The 18916-nt window shown below is 37.1% G+C and overlaps 1 protein-coding gene across 1 annotated transcript in view; it reads right to left on the reverse strand.

Moving 5' to 3' along the window:
- The window catches only part of LOC308059154 (uncharacterized protein), a gene marked incomplete at its 5' end in the record, with an annotated part of 61160 nt that overhangs the window by 40715 nt on the left and 1529 nt on the right, over positions 1-18916 (reverse strand). The window contains one exon of the mRNA XM_080376091.1: positions 16918-18523. Coding sequence (XP_080232217.1) covers positions 17617-18523 — 907 coding nt within the window. The 3' untranslated portion in view covers positions 16918-17616. The remainder of the gene's footprint in view (positions 1-16917; positions 18524-18916) is intronic.

Genomic DNA, 18916 nt, shown 5'->3' on the forward strand with positions numbered 1-18916 from the left:
GGAAGGGAATTAGAAAAAGAATTCAGAAAATGTGGCACAAAAAACATTTTCACTCAGTTTATTGCTGTATTTCTGAGAAACACAGTTGCAGAGGAATTCCACAAATGAAAATGAAATCTCTTTACTGCATTACATCACAGTATGTTTGTTTTTCTGTGTATTCAATATGAAGAAAAAATGAAGAACATTCAGAGCATCTGGAGGAGAAATGGAGTTGTAGACAGCATCCATACTGAAGTAAAAAGAGGAGGATATGACTGTACTTCTGACTAGCAAAACTGGGAGGATACAATCCCATCACTCCTATTTAATTTAAATATTACTGCTGTTTCTTCTTCATAAATACTACAAACCCAATTTTATATGTCTCAGAGAAACTAAAAAACAGAATTTACTGCTTTCTGTTCATCTGGAAGCTTTAAAAAAATCCAAACACGAAACCTGAAGATAATAAGCATATGATTTCAAAACTTGATAACTTACAATTTCCTAACTTCAGAAAAAAATTGGCAGCATATCTTTGGAATACAAAACAACAAAAGAGTAATAAAAACACAGAAATGGAAATTACAGGCATAGGGCACTGAGACATTTTTTCTGATAAAGCTTCAGAAAGCCCAGTACTAGTGAACAGACTCCGGTTGCCAAAGAAGTTGTCAGTATTCTGGAAAAACTGCAGCTGTACTTTGAGTCCCACAGACAGCTAACTTCTGACAGTTGTGAATGGTTCTTTGTAAATGTAGACTTCTCTCTCTGACTCAGAGCTGAGCTTCTGGAAAAGCTCCAAAACAGCCACTCTTGTGTGCCAGAAAAGTACTCTAAATGCATGGTAGGAGATGGCATGGCAGACTAAGCATATCTAAAAATGGGTAAAATCTACTGATGGTCTATCTTCTTCCCCATACAGGGATTGCAAGTTGTCTGTTTTGCTCTTCCTATATACTTAAAACTGAGGAACGTCGGTAGGTAAAAGAAATACTGTACAAATGCAGGGTCAAACCCACATTGCAACAGAGTGCTATTGAGTTAATGTAACAGTAACTTCGGTTTCAAGTACTCAAGAACTCTATCAGAAATATAACCTCAAAATGTTTAGAGATGTTAGAAATAAAAATTACTTTTTTAATAGCATGATCAACTCAGCTGAAAGGGAATTTGTTTCAACAGTATCTTTTCAATCATTATTTACTCAATTTCAATTGAAATTGGTGGGATTTCAACTGTTGTATTTAAAAACCTGCCCTTTAACCTGACTTTTCCTTTTTTAACTCCACAACCTTTCAGCTTAGAAAGCCTATTGATCATATTCTCTGATTTACTTTTCCCTATTTGGGAATGACACGTTTACAGCATTCTTAGCAATTACTATGATGCTGTCACCTCAGACATTATTTAGGTCATCTGCACACCCAGATTCCCCAAGGTATTTAGACACTGAACTTCCACTGATTTCAAACATGTTTTCAAAAAGCCATTAGATGCATAACTGTGGTCCTTAGTGGTTCTTAGCTCCTTTTCAAATTTCTCCACTTTATCTAGGATCATTGTCACAAAATGGCATGCGATATTCCACTTGAATTTACTACAGATCAATTCTTTACTGTATGTAACTTACAGAATTGTCAAAATACCCAAACTCACTAAGCATGCACCCCTGTATGATGCATATGTGAAAATCACATTTAAAAGGGCAGATTCTGCTTTACTGTTATGAGGTCAAATTAGTGGCGGAGAGCGTAGAAAAATTATGTCTATATTCACATACCCTGCATGTAGGCAAAGAGTAAATACAGCCACTGTGTCTTGGGGAACTGTTTGATCATTTTTCCTCTGTAGTTGTGTTGTGTCTTAAAGAAGGCAGTTGAGTGACAAATGATGCATTACTGTTGGGTAGCAAGACACACACCATAAAAAAAGACAGTTATACTTGTAGATATAGCAGAGTCATACATAGGAGATATATATTTATATTCTCTCCTATACAGAAATGTACCCACATATATCTATATGCATATAGGAGAGTTACATCTCTAGGACCTTCATATGCACTCTGCCATCTGCAGAGCTATTCCTTTTCATGTTTCTCTGGAACTGATGCTGCAAGCACTTTCCTCCCCTGTCACACAGCTATATCAGTTTTCAGTGGAGAAGAGCCTTATTCAGGGGTCAGACTGACCTTAAAAATCTTTGACAGAAACAGATTCAATACTGCCTTTGAAATATGATGTGACCATAGCCTATATTAAAGGCAAGTGTATGTATTTGTCCTTGTATTGTTATTTTCTCACACCTGCAATATAGAAAATATTAAAAGAGAATAGGAGGGTATACCCCAGAAAAAATGTGTTTAAGAATTAAAATTGTCCTCCTTTAGTACAATTAATTTAGAAAATACTCTTTTTCAGTATTTTTCAGCATGTAGTAGGTATTCCAGAATGTATTCAGAATTTTTCAGTACATATTAACTAGCTGATTTCAAAAAACTAAATTATCCTCATCACAAAGTTAATTCACAAAATAAAAATTTCCATGCTGTGAAATTGAATTCTGAAGTCTTATTCAGTTAAAAGTTTTGGCATTTATAGTTTGGCCCATTTATGTATCCTGGCATTTTAATGGAGAACATCTTACAATATAAATGATCAGCTGGAAATATATAATGCCACACAGTAGACTTCATCCAGATCTCAATGTTCATCTCACATTAATCTTCAGTGTCTCTGGAATTAGTTTGTATTTACATGAGAATATTCAAAAGTCTGGTAATTATAATCAATTATTTTCCATTGAAAAAGTAAGGTAGACATGTGAGGTAGAAAAGAATCTGCACACTCTGGTGTGATAGAACTGAAGGGGATTTTCCCCTTGATTGCAAAGTTATCTTTTCCAGATCTTTGTAAACTCTGTGGTTTTTACAAATATATTTTTAAACTTGAAAATGTAACTGCAAGCGTCGACCTTCAGTTACTGAGTCATTTCACATCTTTGGTGAAAAAGTTACCAAAAGAAACTATAACTTTTTTAAACACTGTTGTCAGTGTGTGGAGGATCTAGCCAAAATGCTAAGCAATGCGGCTTCATACAGCTTTTTTTATATTGGTTAATTTAAATGACTGAAAAACGAACCCTGCTCATTTATTTAGAGTTTGAAAAGGTCATGCTGAACTGCTATATGAGCAAATTGAATACCACAGTCAGTGACTAAAAAGGCATTCCTGGAGTGGAGTGTCAAGCTAAGGCTGCTCAAAGCATTTGAAAGATTATTAACTGACTACTACAAATGAAAAAAGGATGTGTACACAAGCCAAATGAAATGGAGTAAAAAAATTAAAGGTTTGGATCTATAAATGGCTTCGTAAAATATAAAAGACTAGTCTGCTATACTCAGAGATTCCTCTGACTGGGAAGAAGTGATTTTGAAATCTGTCAATTTGAAGAGGCAGTTAAACTCATGTTATCAACTTCCTTGGTCAAAACTTCTCATCTCTAAACTTCTGCATGAAAGGAGTAGTATTACCACATTTTGCAATAAAATAGCATGCTGTGAGGGATATATTCTTCCTGGAATGTTCCTTGAATCACATATTTGGGACAGCTGAGACAAATACTCTTTTTTTTAATGATCTGAAAACCCAGTAATTTGCTATCAAATTACAGTGGTGTTCAGAGACAGAGTTGGAAAGAAAAAAACCAACAACAAACAAATGAAAAAAACCCAAGATATTAACTTAAGCATAGAGAATATATTTTATATAATAAAATAAATAGAGGATTTGTGGCAGAATCAAGTCATATTATAAAGAAACCAGAACAATGGACAATCAACAGGCTAGCAACAACAGAGTAACAAGAAGAAACAAAGTAAAATTTCTGTTGGCAGGTTTCAGAACATTGTAAGCTATCCAAAAAAGCTCCAGGTAAAGGTCCTTGGTATTAGCTTATAGCATTTAGACTGAAAACAGTGTGGGCCGATTCTAAAGCCAGTGCCTTCATATGGCTGTTGTTTCTAGCTGCTTTTCAAAAAACAGTTTTATACCTGATAAAAATGTGGAACTAACCTAACATTAGGTATTTCCAGCATCCTCATTTATTGGTATCAGTATCAGCGTAAGTGCCGTTATCTGGTTCAATTGTTGATGGTTGATGTCAGGGTAAGGTAGCTGTGATGAGTCTTAATGTTAAGACTGGAGAGAGGAGATACCCCTCACTCTCTGAACTGGTATAAACATTATAAAGGCTATTACTTTCTTGTTGGAGCATATATGTTGAAGGATATGACAAGAGCTCTTACAAGACCTTATTGTGGTAGATAGTAGAATGTAGATGTTACATGCGGTATGGCATGACACTTATGCTGAGCTTTGTGAAGTATTTGACAAGAGAGGGCTTCTGATTCTCCACACTCCAAAACTTTTGGCCTGCAGAAAAGTTAGTAGGTCAGAAAACAGCACTGGAAAAAACTCAGAAGAGCAATGAAAAAGTCTGAAGTCATGAGTTTCTTTTAAAACCTAAGACATCTCAGCAACTGCCTGTGAGTTTCTCATGTGTACTATTTTTCTTTTGGGAGATGCGAAGGGGGAATGTGAGGCTAATGAAGTCTTGAACAGGCTTGTACTGCATTATAACACATCATGGAACATTTTGATACAGGTGAATAATAAAAGTTTCTGTTAACAGCCTGACTCATTCAAACAATTTTTGTCTGCCTTAGAATCTTTTGTCCCTCAGATTTCTTAATTAATCTGTTTTATAATTAAAGACTTCCCACAGACACAACATCAAACTCAGATTTCTCATTACTAACCTTTAAAGAACATAACAGTGTAGCTCTGTCATGTAAACTGCTTCTCTTAATTTCCAGAACCAAGGTTATCAGCACGGATGCCTACTCATTTTCAGTGAGTTCTGGTACAGCCAAAATAAGATTCCTGGGCTGGAGTTCCTCCCATCTAGCTTGCAGCACTTAAATGAGCCTTTAAATTATCTTGGATTCCTACTTTCCCTGAGGGACAGAGGGACATGGTCAACTGAAAGAAATAGCTATCTTGAGAGGATGATTCAGTTCTTAAGGAGGCTTTTAACACCTGTTTATCATTAAGCAGAGAGGCAGCCTAGAGCAAATAAGCTTCCATTAAAACAGGCCTATCTGCTGTGCTTGAATTTTCCCAGTAAGAACAGCTAGTCTCCCACAGAAGCGATTTCTTGCCTCTTCAGGGTTAGGTGTCATGGAAGGGCTTTTCTAAGCGGAACTGTTTTGAATCATATTTTGATTTACCTGAAGTCCATCTCAGCCCCCTTTTAGTATGCAATCCCCTCAATTTATCCACAGGTCTAACTGAAATTACTATTTAATGTACATCTTAGTTTATTGAGGTTTTAACTTTGTAATCTGTTGTTATCAACAAACTTGTACTGACAGGTATGAAAAAAGAAGAGAGTAAACAACGATCATAAACATCACGTGATACATTTTCTCAGGTGCTAATTCACAGGTCAGATGTCTAAGCAAACACTCTTTAAAGCTTTGGCAATTTGTAAATTAACAGCTTTAATTAACAGTTTCCTTCATTAAATCTATAAAGGATTTTATCCATAGCGGAGTAGTATTCAAGGCAATAAATAATTTTTGCAGCTGTGCAGATGATGAAGCAAAACTGTATGGCATCTCTGGAGCTATTTTTTATGAGTAAATTTCAGGCATGCAAATGCTATTCTTACTTGAAAAAGAGAAAAAGGAAATTATATAATAAATAATGAGAAAATAATTTGGAAAAAGTTATTTTCCTTATCTTGGAACAGTTTTACTGGTTGAACTGTTCACTGACATCATGTTCTGCAAGGTAGAACTCAGAAAGGGGAACAGACTGAGGAACCTACAGGTAGTTCAGGTTTAAATCTTAACCCGCACAGATGCGGGGCATATTATCATGGACAGGATTTGGGAAATGGGGCAAATGTCACCTACTACAAGTACTTTGAAAGGGTTAAAATATGAACTTTCAATGGAGAAGTACCAAAAAGAAAAGTCTCTCTGCTCACAGATTTTGTTACTGGGGCTTCAATTTTTCTGGACTAGTAGAATCAGTGGAGTGAAATGCAACCCATAATGTCAGAATTTGGTCTGGAATGAAGCAGGGTTTATTTAAGCTAGGAAACACTGCAACAAAACACAAAGATAATTTGATTAGAAAAAGAAATGGTAGTAATATGGTTGTACCTCAAGATCTGAAAGTATTAATAACATTTTAAAAATCGTAACTGCAGTTTGATAAGGGTTAGAAAAAGAAACCAAAACCAGATGGAGGCACATCAAAATAGTATGTGCTAAATAAACATAAGAGATTATTAATTTACTGTTCAACAACTATATGATAATGCAACATGAATCCATGACATAATTTATTTTTCACAATATGAAAAGATCTATTACTTCTTACTCTGTGTAAGTAATAGAAATTATATTTGAAAATACACTTTTTATTTTTTTGACAGAGTATGCTGTAAGCAGCAGCATATGATGAATGACTAGGGATTACATACTTCTGACATCTACAAGGGTCAGAAGGTTTTTCATGATAGTACTAGATTCCTCCAGCTAAGAATTTGGAGTGAAGATACACTGATAAGATTTAGAGTGAAGGGACACACAAGTCAATTGAACTGTTTTTTGTCAAAAGCAGAAATAGAAAATGAACAATGTATGTTTTATAGTAGCATTTTGGGTGTTAGTGTAGCATATTAAATTATGTGGTAGTCAGCAGTCATTAGTGATAAATCACATGGCAGTCTTTGCTCTAGATTTCCTGCCAAATCTTCAAATTTCACTGGTCAGACTAATGACAGCAGTTTTATGGGGTTTTTTATACTTTCCTTTCAGCATAACAAAGACACTTATTCCCTTTTATCTTAGATATGAAGGTTAACCGTTGAGCTCTATTAACTCTGTACAAACAAAAAAATGCAGGTTTAAAATATTTTTAAGAACAATAGAATATGTAATGAAAGAAAATAAAATATGAATTAACAGAAAACTTTTCATTAGACATAATTTGTTGACTAAATAGCAATTGCTATGACAACAAAACATAAATGCAATGCAAGGATCTTGACTTCTTATTATGGCATCTACACAACATTTTAATCCATGTATAATAGCAAAAAATGAAACAAACTAAAATCCTCCCTTCTGGCTACACAGATCTGTTACCATATCGTTAATGCTAGCAGCAATGTTCCACAATCCATATGTTCATCCAGATCAATTTAACGGAATAACAAATGAAAAATACATATTATTATAGAAATAGCTACATAAAATAAGCTATCATACAGAAATTTTAATGCTAATTTGCTAGTGACCATATGAACTATTTTTTGAAAGAGAACTTAAGATGTTCCCTGTAATTCTAAGTTTTTTTTAAAGTCCTTTCACTAATGCAAGTCTGAATTTTGATACTATATCTGCCTCACAATTAGTAGCACTGTATTTCCCAAAAAAGCCCCACCCAGGTCAGTAAGACTACAGATGACATAAAGTATAAATATATGTTAATCTCTTTATAGTTATACTTAGGTATCTCTGCTTTTAATATATTCTGACTGACCATTCACCAAGTATGTACCCCACTTGATTTTTGGTATTAGCTCAGATACTAAGCTAAATGCATTATGTCCCCATGATCAGTAAATGGGGACGTGTATTTAGAGCAGACTTCAGGTCACATAGGTAGAATCATCCTTCAGAGATACCCATCACACATTATTATCTATAGGACAGTATTTAAGATGAATTTGCCCTGATTTAGACACCACACACAGTTGCTAGTAAGACTATTTCAAAATACAGGATCTGTCTGCCTTTAAGAAGTGTGTTTTATTTTATAAAGCTAAGTAAAATATTTCTTGCCTTTCCTACCATAGTTGGGAAATTGTTCAAGTGGAAGGAATTAATTTAATTTAGCACTGCATAGATGCATTACAGAAGCAGGTAACATTCTGTAAAGGAATACAGCTTCCTAACAAAGCCTGAAGCTTGCAGAACCTATAGGCTTCAAAATGCTAAAGATTATCTTAAGCAAGAAAGACTTCATGATTTAGGTACTGATACTGTTATTTATTAAACTTCTCTGTTGCTATCCGTTTCAGCAATACTTTGCATTAAAAAAATGCATTAAAGCAAGACATAAAGGACATTTCCAACATTGTACTACAATAAGAACTAGATTCACTTTCCGGATGATATATTGAAGAGGGAGCTCTGAGAAATTAATTGAATTAATTCAGTAAAGTATTCCATATTCCATATGCAGCATTTCAGTTAACTGATTTCATTCTGCTTCAGTTCCTGAAATGAAGACTGGGGATAATATTTCCTTTTCCTCTCCTTCATCTGTTTTTTGGCTGCAAATTTCAACGTAGCCCAGTACACTTAAGTAACTTCACACTATCCAGTTTCCACTGGATTTCAATAGGACTGACACTTCCACTCCAACTGATTTTTCTCAAAGTTGTAGGTTGTAATATGGCAATATGTACTGATACTATCTAATTAGATATTTCTAATGGAGAATCCAGATGCCATTTGCAACTACTAGGTATCACCATAATAGCAATAAACACAGTAAAATCCCATGCAGGTTTCTACTTAAACCTTGAAGGATGTTAATGTTCCACAGGGACATATATAGAAATCTAGAGCTGAAACAACACTAAATCATAAATTTGATGACACTCCTATGCAGAAATAAACTGTTCATCAGCGGGTTTTTTTTCCTCTGAAGACTGTAACTCTGTATTTCTCTCTAACAGAGGGTATGAAAGGGTGCTTGATGTATTATACCTAGTGATACAATAAGGCTTAAACAATATTTGCAGGGCATTTGGTATTCTTAACTAAGGTGTATTATATAGTTATCATGTTTTTTTTAATATATATATATATATATATAACATATATATGACTGTATCATATTTTTAGTCTTGTAAGATATCTGTATACTTTATATAGAAAATATATGCTATGTAGAAACTTGTATTACATATGTCACTAGTATTTTCCACTTAAACTAAAAGCTTCACTGACAAACTAATAAACTCTTATTATTCAGTTGTATTACTGATAGTAAGACACAGGCAGATTCTTGTGTTTTCCACTGTTCTATAATGGTTAAATTCCCTTGCTCACAAATCATGTTCTATTTCTCCAATTTGAATGGTAAAGCACCAGTCCTTCTCTTTTCCATTGCCTATTGTATACAAATTTTAAACTGATTATCAGTTACAGCAATTAGTAAGTTAAAAGAGTAAAGAAAGAAAAGGCCAGTCCTTACATACCACTTCCCTTTTCATGATCCCTGATCCCAGCCTGTGTCCAAAGAATATGGGGCCACATCACAATTCCTTTAAAGACAGATTTGCAGTTTTGTAATAGATTTGTCTCATAGTTTTCTTGATCTGCCAACACTCAGTCTTGCCAACTGACCAGATATATTTAAATGTATTGAAATTTAAGACACATGAAAATCCAAACCAAATACCAGATTATCATATCTGTCTTGATACAAATTGCTTTCACTTTGACTTTCAGTTGGTTTACTTCTGAAGAAGAATCAGCAACGTGAAGTAATCAATGCTAACAAAGAAAAACAAGCTATGGTTCATAAATGCATCCACCAGTTAATCAGGTTTTAGTGCAGTGGACTTGGCACAGGAACTCTCACCTTTGGGTTAAAAGACTGTGGATTCAAATTTTAAACCAAGATGTTGACTGTCTTAAAACCAGTAGAGGCATTCTGGCAAAATTATGTTGTTAGTAAATACCTTTAAAATAAAACCTAATCCCAAATTCTTAGACTGTGTGTGATACAAATGTCCAGCAGTAAAATGTTTAACAGTGCTGACATCTCCAAAAGAGAATTATTGTTCTCTACAAATTCAAAACAAGTAAACTCAGAATTACATTTTCAGGATTACTGACTGCAGGTTCAGAAAAGCCGCTTTTCTGTAGTCATGTTTTGAATAGTATTGAGAAAGATGAAAGCTTGTTTTTTTGTTTGTTTGTTTTTTAAGTAAATGCCTGTATTTTGAGAAAGAGAAGGCACAGCTCAAGAACACCTGGTATCCAGACAATATCAGTATAATCCAGCTCTCAGTGTTGCACACCCTGCCTTTAGTGTTACAGGAAATAATTATTTAATCCTCTGAGGTATTTGTTCAAGTATTTTGCTTATTATAACTAAAAGAATATACCTTCACGCCTCTTTGCATTTTCCTTTTTCTTTAGAAAATAATAACAACAACAAAAAGCTATAATGTTGTAATGGCTGTTGACTTTGAACAACTGGCCAACTAAAAGAATGCTTGCATAAGATTCAATAACAACTTGATCATGAAAAGAATATGGTATCAATCAAATTATCATAGTTTACATTGTGATCTATGTAAACATTAATTATAAGGGTTAGATGGCTGTGCAATCCATCAAAGGCCTTTAATTCTTCAAACATCCCATTTGTCAGAAACTAATCGCAATACACATTTCTTCATTACTCTTAGACATATATCATTAATTAAATATATGAAAACCCATTTTTATAATAAACTGCATGAACAATTTAAAATTATATTAGATTTTCCAAATATAAAACTTAAACTAACATGTTTTTAGAAGCTATTTCACATTTTGTATATATATAACTATGTTACGTCAAAAAGACCACTCTAAGATCACATTAATATTGTTTTTTGAAAAGTTTGTTTTCAAATCTAATTGCACAAACATGAATCTATTAATATGTCCTCTTCGGTAATGTGTAAGATGGCAAACAGAACTTTAAAAACCACAAAGAAAGTTTATCAACATGTTTTGTATTCCTTCTGCTCAATTTCTCTTCTCCTTCAGATAATGTTTTCATTAGGCATTTTCCTACACATAGGTGCATATAGGGACACCTAGCGGCAGCAATTGATGAAAACTCCCTAGTTAGAAGACCCGCAGGAGTCACCAGTCATAGGAAATCCAGATCATGCTGCATAGCCAGAACATGCAACTTCAGTTCATTGTAAGGCTTCTGCACTTTTAGTGTAGTGAATCCACTTATTTAAAAATGAACAAACCAAATCAATACATTCCTTACTTCCTTTTAATGCAACAGAACATATAGTGCATATTAGGTAGAATGAATAAATAAAATACCGATATTTAATTCTCACTGTGTAAATAAAGTTTCATATTTATCTTAAATAAAGACCAAACTGTCTCATCAATAATCATTGTTGATTGATCAACTGTTCTATGTTATTAAGCGAATGCATGTATATAAATATGTGAAACCAACATGTATGTTTTTATTTGGTAAATACATGTTTAAATATACATAGGGAAATCCATAAGACTGGATTTGGTGTTTAGAAATCAGATTGAGGATTTAATTTTTTTGTTTCTTTTTAACTTTTAAAAATTAATGTGCGTGCAGATAGGTTTTCTTAATTAACACTACCAGAAAAGTAAACCAACTTATTATTCTCAGGCAAAATAATTCAAATTATAAAACACAAAGCTAAGCACCTGTATCCACTTGTAGTCACATAGGACTAAGTTTACAAAAATATATATGTGCTCCTACCTATCATTTACAGTATCTAGATCCAGTATTCAGAAACCATTGATTCTGCCAAGGTTCTTGCTGAGTGTGCCTTAAGGATTTACATTCCTTGCTGTATATTTTATTGCCAACAACATTTAACTAGACAGCAATTTTTTCATAGACATTAGGAATCACATTAGTGCTGTTACTACTGAGTCATCTGGAAGTCTAATTTAAACATAATAACTGATTTCCAATTTCTGACTTCCCCTGCTTGTTTTGCTTGTGAGGAATATTTTAATAGACATTAACTCTCCCAAAGTGAACAGGAACAAGATAGGTCAGTCTCTATGTTTGAGGGCTAGTATACTCACCATATTCAAATTTCTATTAAATAATCTGAAGTAAAAACTTTAACCCAGCTCCTTCTGTTGAATATTTTAATCATTAAGACAGAAAACACTTGGTAATTCTCTGAGTTTCTCCTGTTAAATCTGCTTGACTAACTATAAGAAAATTACAGCAGGAAGAAAAGAACAACCTAATACATTTGTACCTTAGGGTTAAACCTGTGCATAAGTATATGAATAAACCTCTGTATAATTCCTACCCTACAATTTCCATGAGAAAAACTAAGAAGCTATCCCAGAGGAAGTGTTCAGATCCACATAAAATCAGAATCCTTTTATTTTAGTTATTATGGACAGATTCAGATACTTAATATTAGACATATTTGATGTAATATAATTTCAATTATTTGATAATCCTAAGTATAGCAAGGAGATAAGAGAGATGAAAAGTTAGATCTAATGTATAATGGGCAGAACATTTTGGGAAATTTTAGAGGGATTTTTTCCTATATGTCACTTAATACATGTCCTATTGAAAATGCTTAAAGTTTAGCTAGTATTTTTGAAAGAATGGAACTGAGTTGAGTAAGAATATTTATGAATATGAATATATGAATATTTTCATAAGTAGTAAGAGGAAGCATAGGAACATAAAGCTGGAAAGGATATCTCAGATTCTGCATCCTCACAGTTGTGGGTTACCATATACTAGATATGTAGCGGGGGAGAAAGGTCTGCAGAACTTTTACTTTAGATTGTACTACCCACTTTCCAATACTGTTTCAAAACCTTTAATTTTGCAGTAAAGACCAAAAACCAGACCTCTAATGTTCCTTGGGGAAAAAGAAAAAGGGAGGAAGAAGGGGAACAAGGGCACTGCCTTGTCTACTGAGGCCACTGCAACGGGAGGAAATATGTTAGAAATTCTTTGCAGAATGTTCTAGGAATTAAAACATGTCTGACTTTACAAAGGAGAACAAAAGAAAGAAAGAAATTAACAGAACTCAGAAACTGTATTATATATAAAAGGAGAAAACATCCCTCCTAACCTGAGAGCCTGCAGTAAGCCCTGAGGCAGAGAACAGATAGAGTATAAATGTCGAACAACCATATTCCATCTTCTTCAAAAAGCCCTTTCCTTCCCAACTTGGCACAAATGTCACTTTCCTAACAGGAACTGTCCCATTCAATGACAATTTTTTCTGTAAGGTTTTCAAGTTCTACATTAAAACAACTTTGGTTTATTGGCCCGATTACCTATTTGGAAGACCTTCCTAGTATCTCACTTTACAGACGGTCAGTAAATTTCTTCATATTTCTAGGCTATATAGTAAATGTAAGTATCTGTATATAGTATGTAAGTATTTGATGGCATGCCAACATCACTCTTTAGTTCAAATGTTTTCTATCTTTTTTTAGTATTTAACTACAAATGCATTTGTAAGGAATCACATGCCCTTTCAATATCTATTTGGCTATGTATGCCTTTTTTTTTTTTTAAAAAAAAATCATCTCTTCTGTAGACACATTTTCCGTGCCCTAATTACCCTAGTTTCTTTCTGATCTTTACATTTCAAGATCTTTGAACATTTGACTAGAACCATGAAAAATACAACAGCAACTCATGAAAAAACACATCCTTTACAATAGCATTAATGCCTTCCCACCTTTTAGGACAATCCTGCCTAACATGCCATAGAATCACATCTCTCTTTTCCCTTTGTATCAGTACTTCACTTGTAAGGGCAACATACAGTCACCTTCTGATTGACCACTACCTTCAGTTTTCTAGAATTTTTTATAAAATTGGATCTTCCCTGTGTATAGCAAAAGTTTTCTTTCATGAGTTTGTAGATTATATTATTAAATGTCACACCATTCCTATCAGTCCAGGTCAAAAGGAAATAATATATAAATACACATGAATTACATTTATAAATATTGACTGTTAAAATATTGGCAGTAACATTAAATTTGTACATATTTATATATTTACAGATATATGTAAATATATCTCAACACACACATAGAGATATATATGTATCTATATGTACATGTATAATACATGTGTATATACAAGTCTTCTTGCCTATTTATCCAGTTCTCAGCAAGACCTCTAGTTTTGTATGGTCTAGAAACTCTGTCTAGACCCACTTACCTCATACTCTGAAATCAGTGCTAAGTGTGTTACAAAGGACTGGGCTCAAAACTGATCACCAAGAAACTCCCGTAACGACTGACATCCATTCAGATACTCCCGTCTCAACATTACGTCCTGTCCCCTTGTCTAACTTTCTTGGAAATTTTACAATTGCTTATTTCTGAACTTGCACTTCATGTGCTTATCCTTTCAGCACTCTATGACAGAAATTTTCTGGACCAAATGCTTGTGCCACACGGTACCAGATATGCTGCTGATGTAGTTTCTCTTGCCCTATTCCTACTTCCATTATATACAAAAATTTACATATACAGTCTTACCAGAAACAGAGGCAACTTTTCCAGTAACTATGTAGTCCAGGCCTACTTTATACTTTATGTTCACCCCATCCTTTAATAACTATCCCACTTCTTAAGTTCTCATCTTGCTTACATGACTTAATACCTCTACTGTTTCAGTTTTCTGTGCAAGTGTTGGTTTAACAAGGTTTATGACCATTCTCAGTTTGGTTTTATACCTTCTAATTACTGATGCAGATTTCTCCTTGCTAATCAATATCTCTTTTCCATTCTTTACAGGTTTTGTGCTTACCCTTAATCACTTGCCTATGATTTTTCACCTTCTGGGAATTCTTTTTATCCCTGTTTGGGTTTTTTTTTTGGTTGTTGTTTCTCTCCCTCTCCCCCACTGTAAACATTCAATAGTGTTTGCACTTTTTTACATAAAGTAACGTGTCTTACCAATTCTGGTGCTCCTCACTCGAGACTATTTCACTAAACGTTTTTGTTTCTCAGTTTGCCTTTCTGAAACACTGGACTGCAGTTACAAATCCTCCACTTTTTTCTGTCTTACAATTTCACATGAAGTGGAGAAGCTCAAAACCACCAGATTTAAGATTGTTTTCTATCATCAGTTCTTACCGCAGATCCTATAATTCATTAAAATTAAGTCTAAGTTATCCTTGCCTCTTGCTTGCTCATTGTCTGTTCCACAGAATAAGCTATCCTCTATCATGTTCAAATTCATATAAACCCCAACATCATTGCTTCAACTTTTTTCTGATATTTGCCCATGAGAAATCACACAAATTTATGTAATCACACAATATTATTTTTTTTATTTCCTGTATTTGTAGGCATTATTATCCACATCAAATCTGCACCAGCAGATTCAGAATAGATTGCATCCTCGTGAAGCTTTTTTCCTAGCCTTTTGCTCAATAATTTTCATTCAAGCAGACACTATCTCATCTTCACCATCAAATTTAACTTCCTTTATTGCGCTATTGCTTAGCAGTCTGTACTCCTTAACATTTTTAGTGCATTAACATGAAATTATTTCACCACCTTTTTTGTCTTTCCTAAACCGTGTGTATCTTTCAGTTCCAATATATTTCACTCATGGCTTCGGTACCTCCATGTTCCTGTTTTCACATTATGTCTGGTTCCACACGCTGTATCAACTGTTCCTGCTAGTCTTATTGATCAAAATACTACAAAAAGGGTGCAGACCTGTACAGTTATAAAGTTAAAATCCATGTATTCATCATATCATCACTTTTTGTTTATCTGTCTTTTCTGTTGTTCCATCCTTGTTCACGTCCCTCTATTTTTATTCCATATGAGGATTATATGAATTACTTCCAGGTTTCATCCTGAGGTTTTCAGGATCTCCTGGTTTAATTAAAGGCAGATGAAAGATAAATTACCAAAAGGCAACACACTACAGTAATAAAGACCTCTTTATTTCTCATAAATTTAGCAGCATTTATTGTTTCACGTTTGTGTGCTCAGGTTTATGACAGTACTAGTTCAAATATTCAAATATAACTTTTTACTGTAAGGAATGCTTTCAGACTACCTAGACCTTATTCAAACGGAGTCTCTGATTTCAGTAAGGAATACATAGCTGTGCCCTCTCATGCTAGTCACGTATATTGAAATAAATATTCTGCAAAACTCTACAGAACTTTAAGGCTTTTTGCTAAAAATATAATGTTAATCAGAATAAGAATGAATGGAACAGTGGCACGATAGTTCTACACTAACAACTATTTAAATCTTGTGTGTGCTACTAAAATAATTTAGAAGCATGACAACTTGGAAGCAAGATTTTATTAAATCAGATTTTCTATTAATTATACTTTTTAATGTCTCATTAGCACAGGACCAGAATAGTTAGACTGAAATGTATGTACAATACTAACTTTTAAATAATAATTTTTGACACATTTTCAGGTTTATGAAATGTCAACTTTTCCAAAAATGTTTTCATTGAAAGAGTTAAGCTCAGCCTAGCTACATATTTAAAATACCTTTCTCTCTTTTCAATAAAAAAGTGTATGTTTCTAATTTTGTGTGTCAGAGAAAAATAGCCTAGAAACACAGGCAGATGCTATAAATATGACAGGCCTTAAAAATGCAAGCATTTATGCATAAAATCTCATTTATTCAAAATACAGAATTATTAATTGAAAACAAGAATGTTTTTCAAAAATAGCAAGGTCATAAGAAACTTCAATAAAACATCCCTATTTCCTATCTGTGAATACTTTTTATTCTACTCTTATCGTAAATTTCATGTGGAATATTAGAAAACCTTTAAATAGTGGGGTGGGGAATTGGGGGAAGTGCCTAGTGTGCTTTGGTATTCCTTTCCTGACTAAAAGTAATATCTTGACACTCAATCTAAACCCATTCCAACTTCCACTGAATTGGTTGGTTTTGCATCAAAACAGTAATGTTACATATTCTTTAATTATAGAAGTACTTTGTCCCACTGAGAAGCTTTCCAAAAACTTCTGCAAGGTCAGGAATATTACCTGGCTTATATAAGAATGTTGTCGTCCATCCAAACACCAGATCATACTTTTATCAGGCCTAGGGAAAGAGGATTTCAGTCACACTCCTTTTACATTTGCAGAGAGAAGAATACACTTTTGGGGAAGGCTGAGCATTAAGAAAAAGGTGATTCCTTACAATCATGCCTGGGTTTACCATGTTGGAATACTAGAGGTAGGAGTTCAGGGATCTCCAGGGGTGTGCTGAAGATACGGATGTGATGAATTCACATATCACATGGGGAATATAGTTCCCTCTTCAGTGTTAAGACTCACCCCAGAAAACCTTGTGAAGGCACAACTATGTTTAGCGTTCCCCTTGCATTAAACCTGATTCCAGCCCCTCTGCTGTGCACATGGGATGTACTGTATCTGTTCCTGTATGCTTAACACCCATTTGATTTACATAGAAAATGCATACAGCACGTAACAGTAATGAACACAGAAATGGCAACATGTGCACATCTTTGCATGTATGCAATTAAATTACCATATTTTTTTAGGGTTTTTTTTTTAGATCGGCCAAATACGTTAATTTCACAGAAAATAAAAACCTAAAGGAAACGTAAAAACCATCACCAGTGCTACAGGTAGCTCTGCGCTGAAAAAACCCTCTGTGTTCTGTAGGCAAACGGAAAAACGGCAGCACTGTCCATCGGCACGCAGTCAGCACAGCGTCGCCTACTTGGTCTCTCCCCGTCGCGGACACCAACGCCCCCCGGCAGCCCCAGCCCCCCGCCCGTGTGCGGCGCCCGCCCCGCGGGGCCGTCCGCTGCCGGGGGCGGCCCCGCACGGCCCAGCCGCCGCTCTGCGCTGCCACCTGGCGGCGGCCGGAGGCGCCGCACACCGCCGCATCTCGCCGCGGCGGCAGCCCACGGCCCGGCAGCCCACGGCCCAGCAGCCCCGCGACAGCGGCCTCCCGGGGCGCCCGGGAGCGCTGCCGGCACCGCCACCTCCCCGCGGCCGCCGGGAACGGGCCTTGCGGGGACGGGGGGTGTCCGCAGAGTCGCTTAGCTGTTGCCGCTGTGTCCCCTCCCCTACTGTCTCCGCGCCCCGTGGGTGCCGTGGGCAGAGGGGAGAAGATGAACATCCCCGACACACACCCCGCGCGCCCCGTATCGGAGGATGCGTGTAGCGAGGCCGCCGTTCCCTTTCCCCGCGACCGCCCGGTTCCCCACTCTCAACGCAAAGGCAGCGGCAACCCTCGCACAGCGGCGGCAGCGGCAGCCGCCGGCCCAGCGGCTCCCACCGCCCGCCCCGCGCCGCCCGGCCACGGCCACGGGCAGCGAGTGCCGCAGGGAGCGGACGGGGGCGGCCGCGCTGTGCGCCGTTCCCTACCGCAGGCCGCCGGGCCCCGGGGCTGCGGCACGAGGGGCTGGGGGCGAGCGGGGGCGTCCCCGGGAGCGCGGGGAAAGTTGGCCCGTGCTGGTGAAAGTGCGAGAGCAGCGCCGCGGTCCTGCGTGGGGCGTGGGCGCAGCGTCCGTGTTGGCATGTGTCCGCCTGCGCGTGTGCGGTGTGTGACCGTGCCGCGGGGCGCGCGGCGCCCGCCGCCCGGCGCGCCCTCCGTCGAGGACATCCCCCCCGCAAACTCCCCCCCCCCGCCGCAACCCCCACCGCCCCCCTCCCTCCCCCCTCCCCCCGCCACCCCCCGCCGCCTCCCTCCTCCCCGCACCCCTCCGCCCCACTCAGCGCCCCCGGCCACCGCCCCGCCTTCGCTCCCCTCCCACCGCACCCCCCCACCCCCCTACCCCCACCCGCTCCCGCTGCGCTCAGCGGCGGCGGGGAGAGCGCGACGCTCCGCCGAACACCCCCGCCCCCGCCGTGCGAGCACGCGCCAGAGAGCGCGTGCGGGGCGCGCGCCCCCGCGGCTGCCCGGGCACGCGCGCGCTCCCGCGCGTTGGTGAGTGTGTGAGAGACAGGGAGAGAGAGAGAGAGAGAGAGAGAGTGTGTGTGTATGTGTGTGCGTGTGCCCGCGTGTGTG

This window comes from Falco punctatus, assembly GCF_963210335.1.
Source record: "Falco punctatus genome assembly, chromosome: 2".
Classification (NCBI taxonomy): Eukaryota; Metazoa; Chordata; class Aves; order Falconiformes; family Falconidae; genus Falco; species Falco punctatus.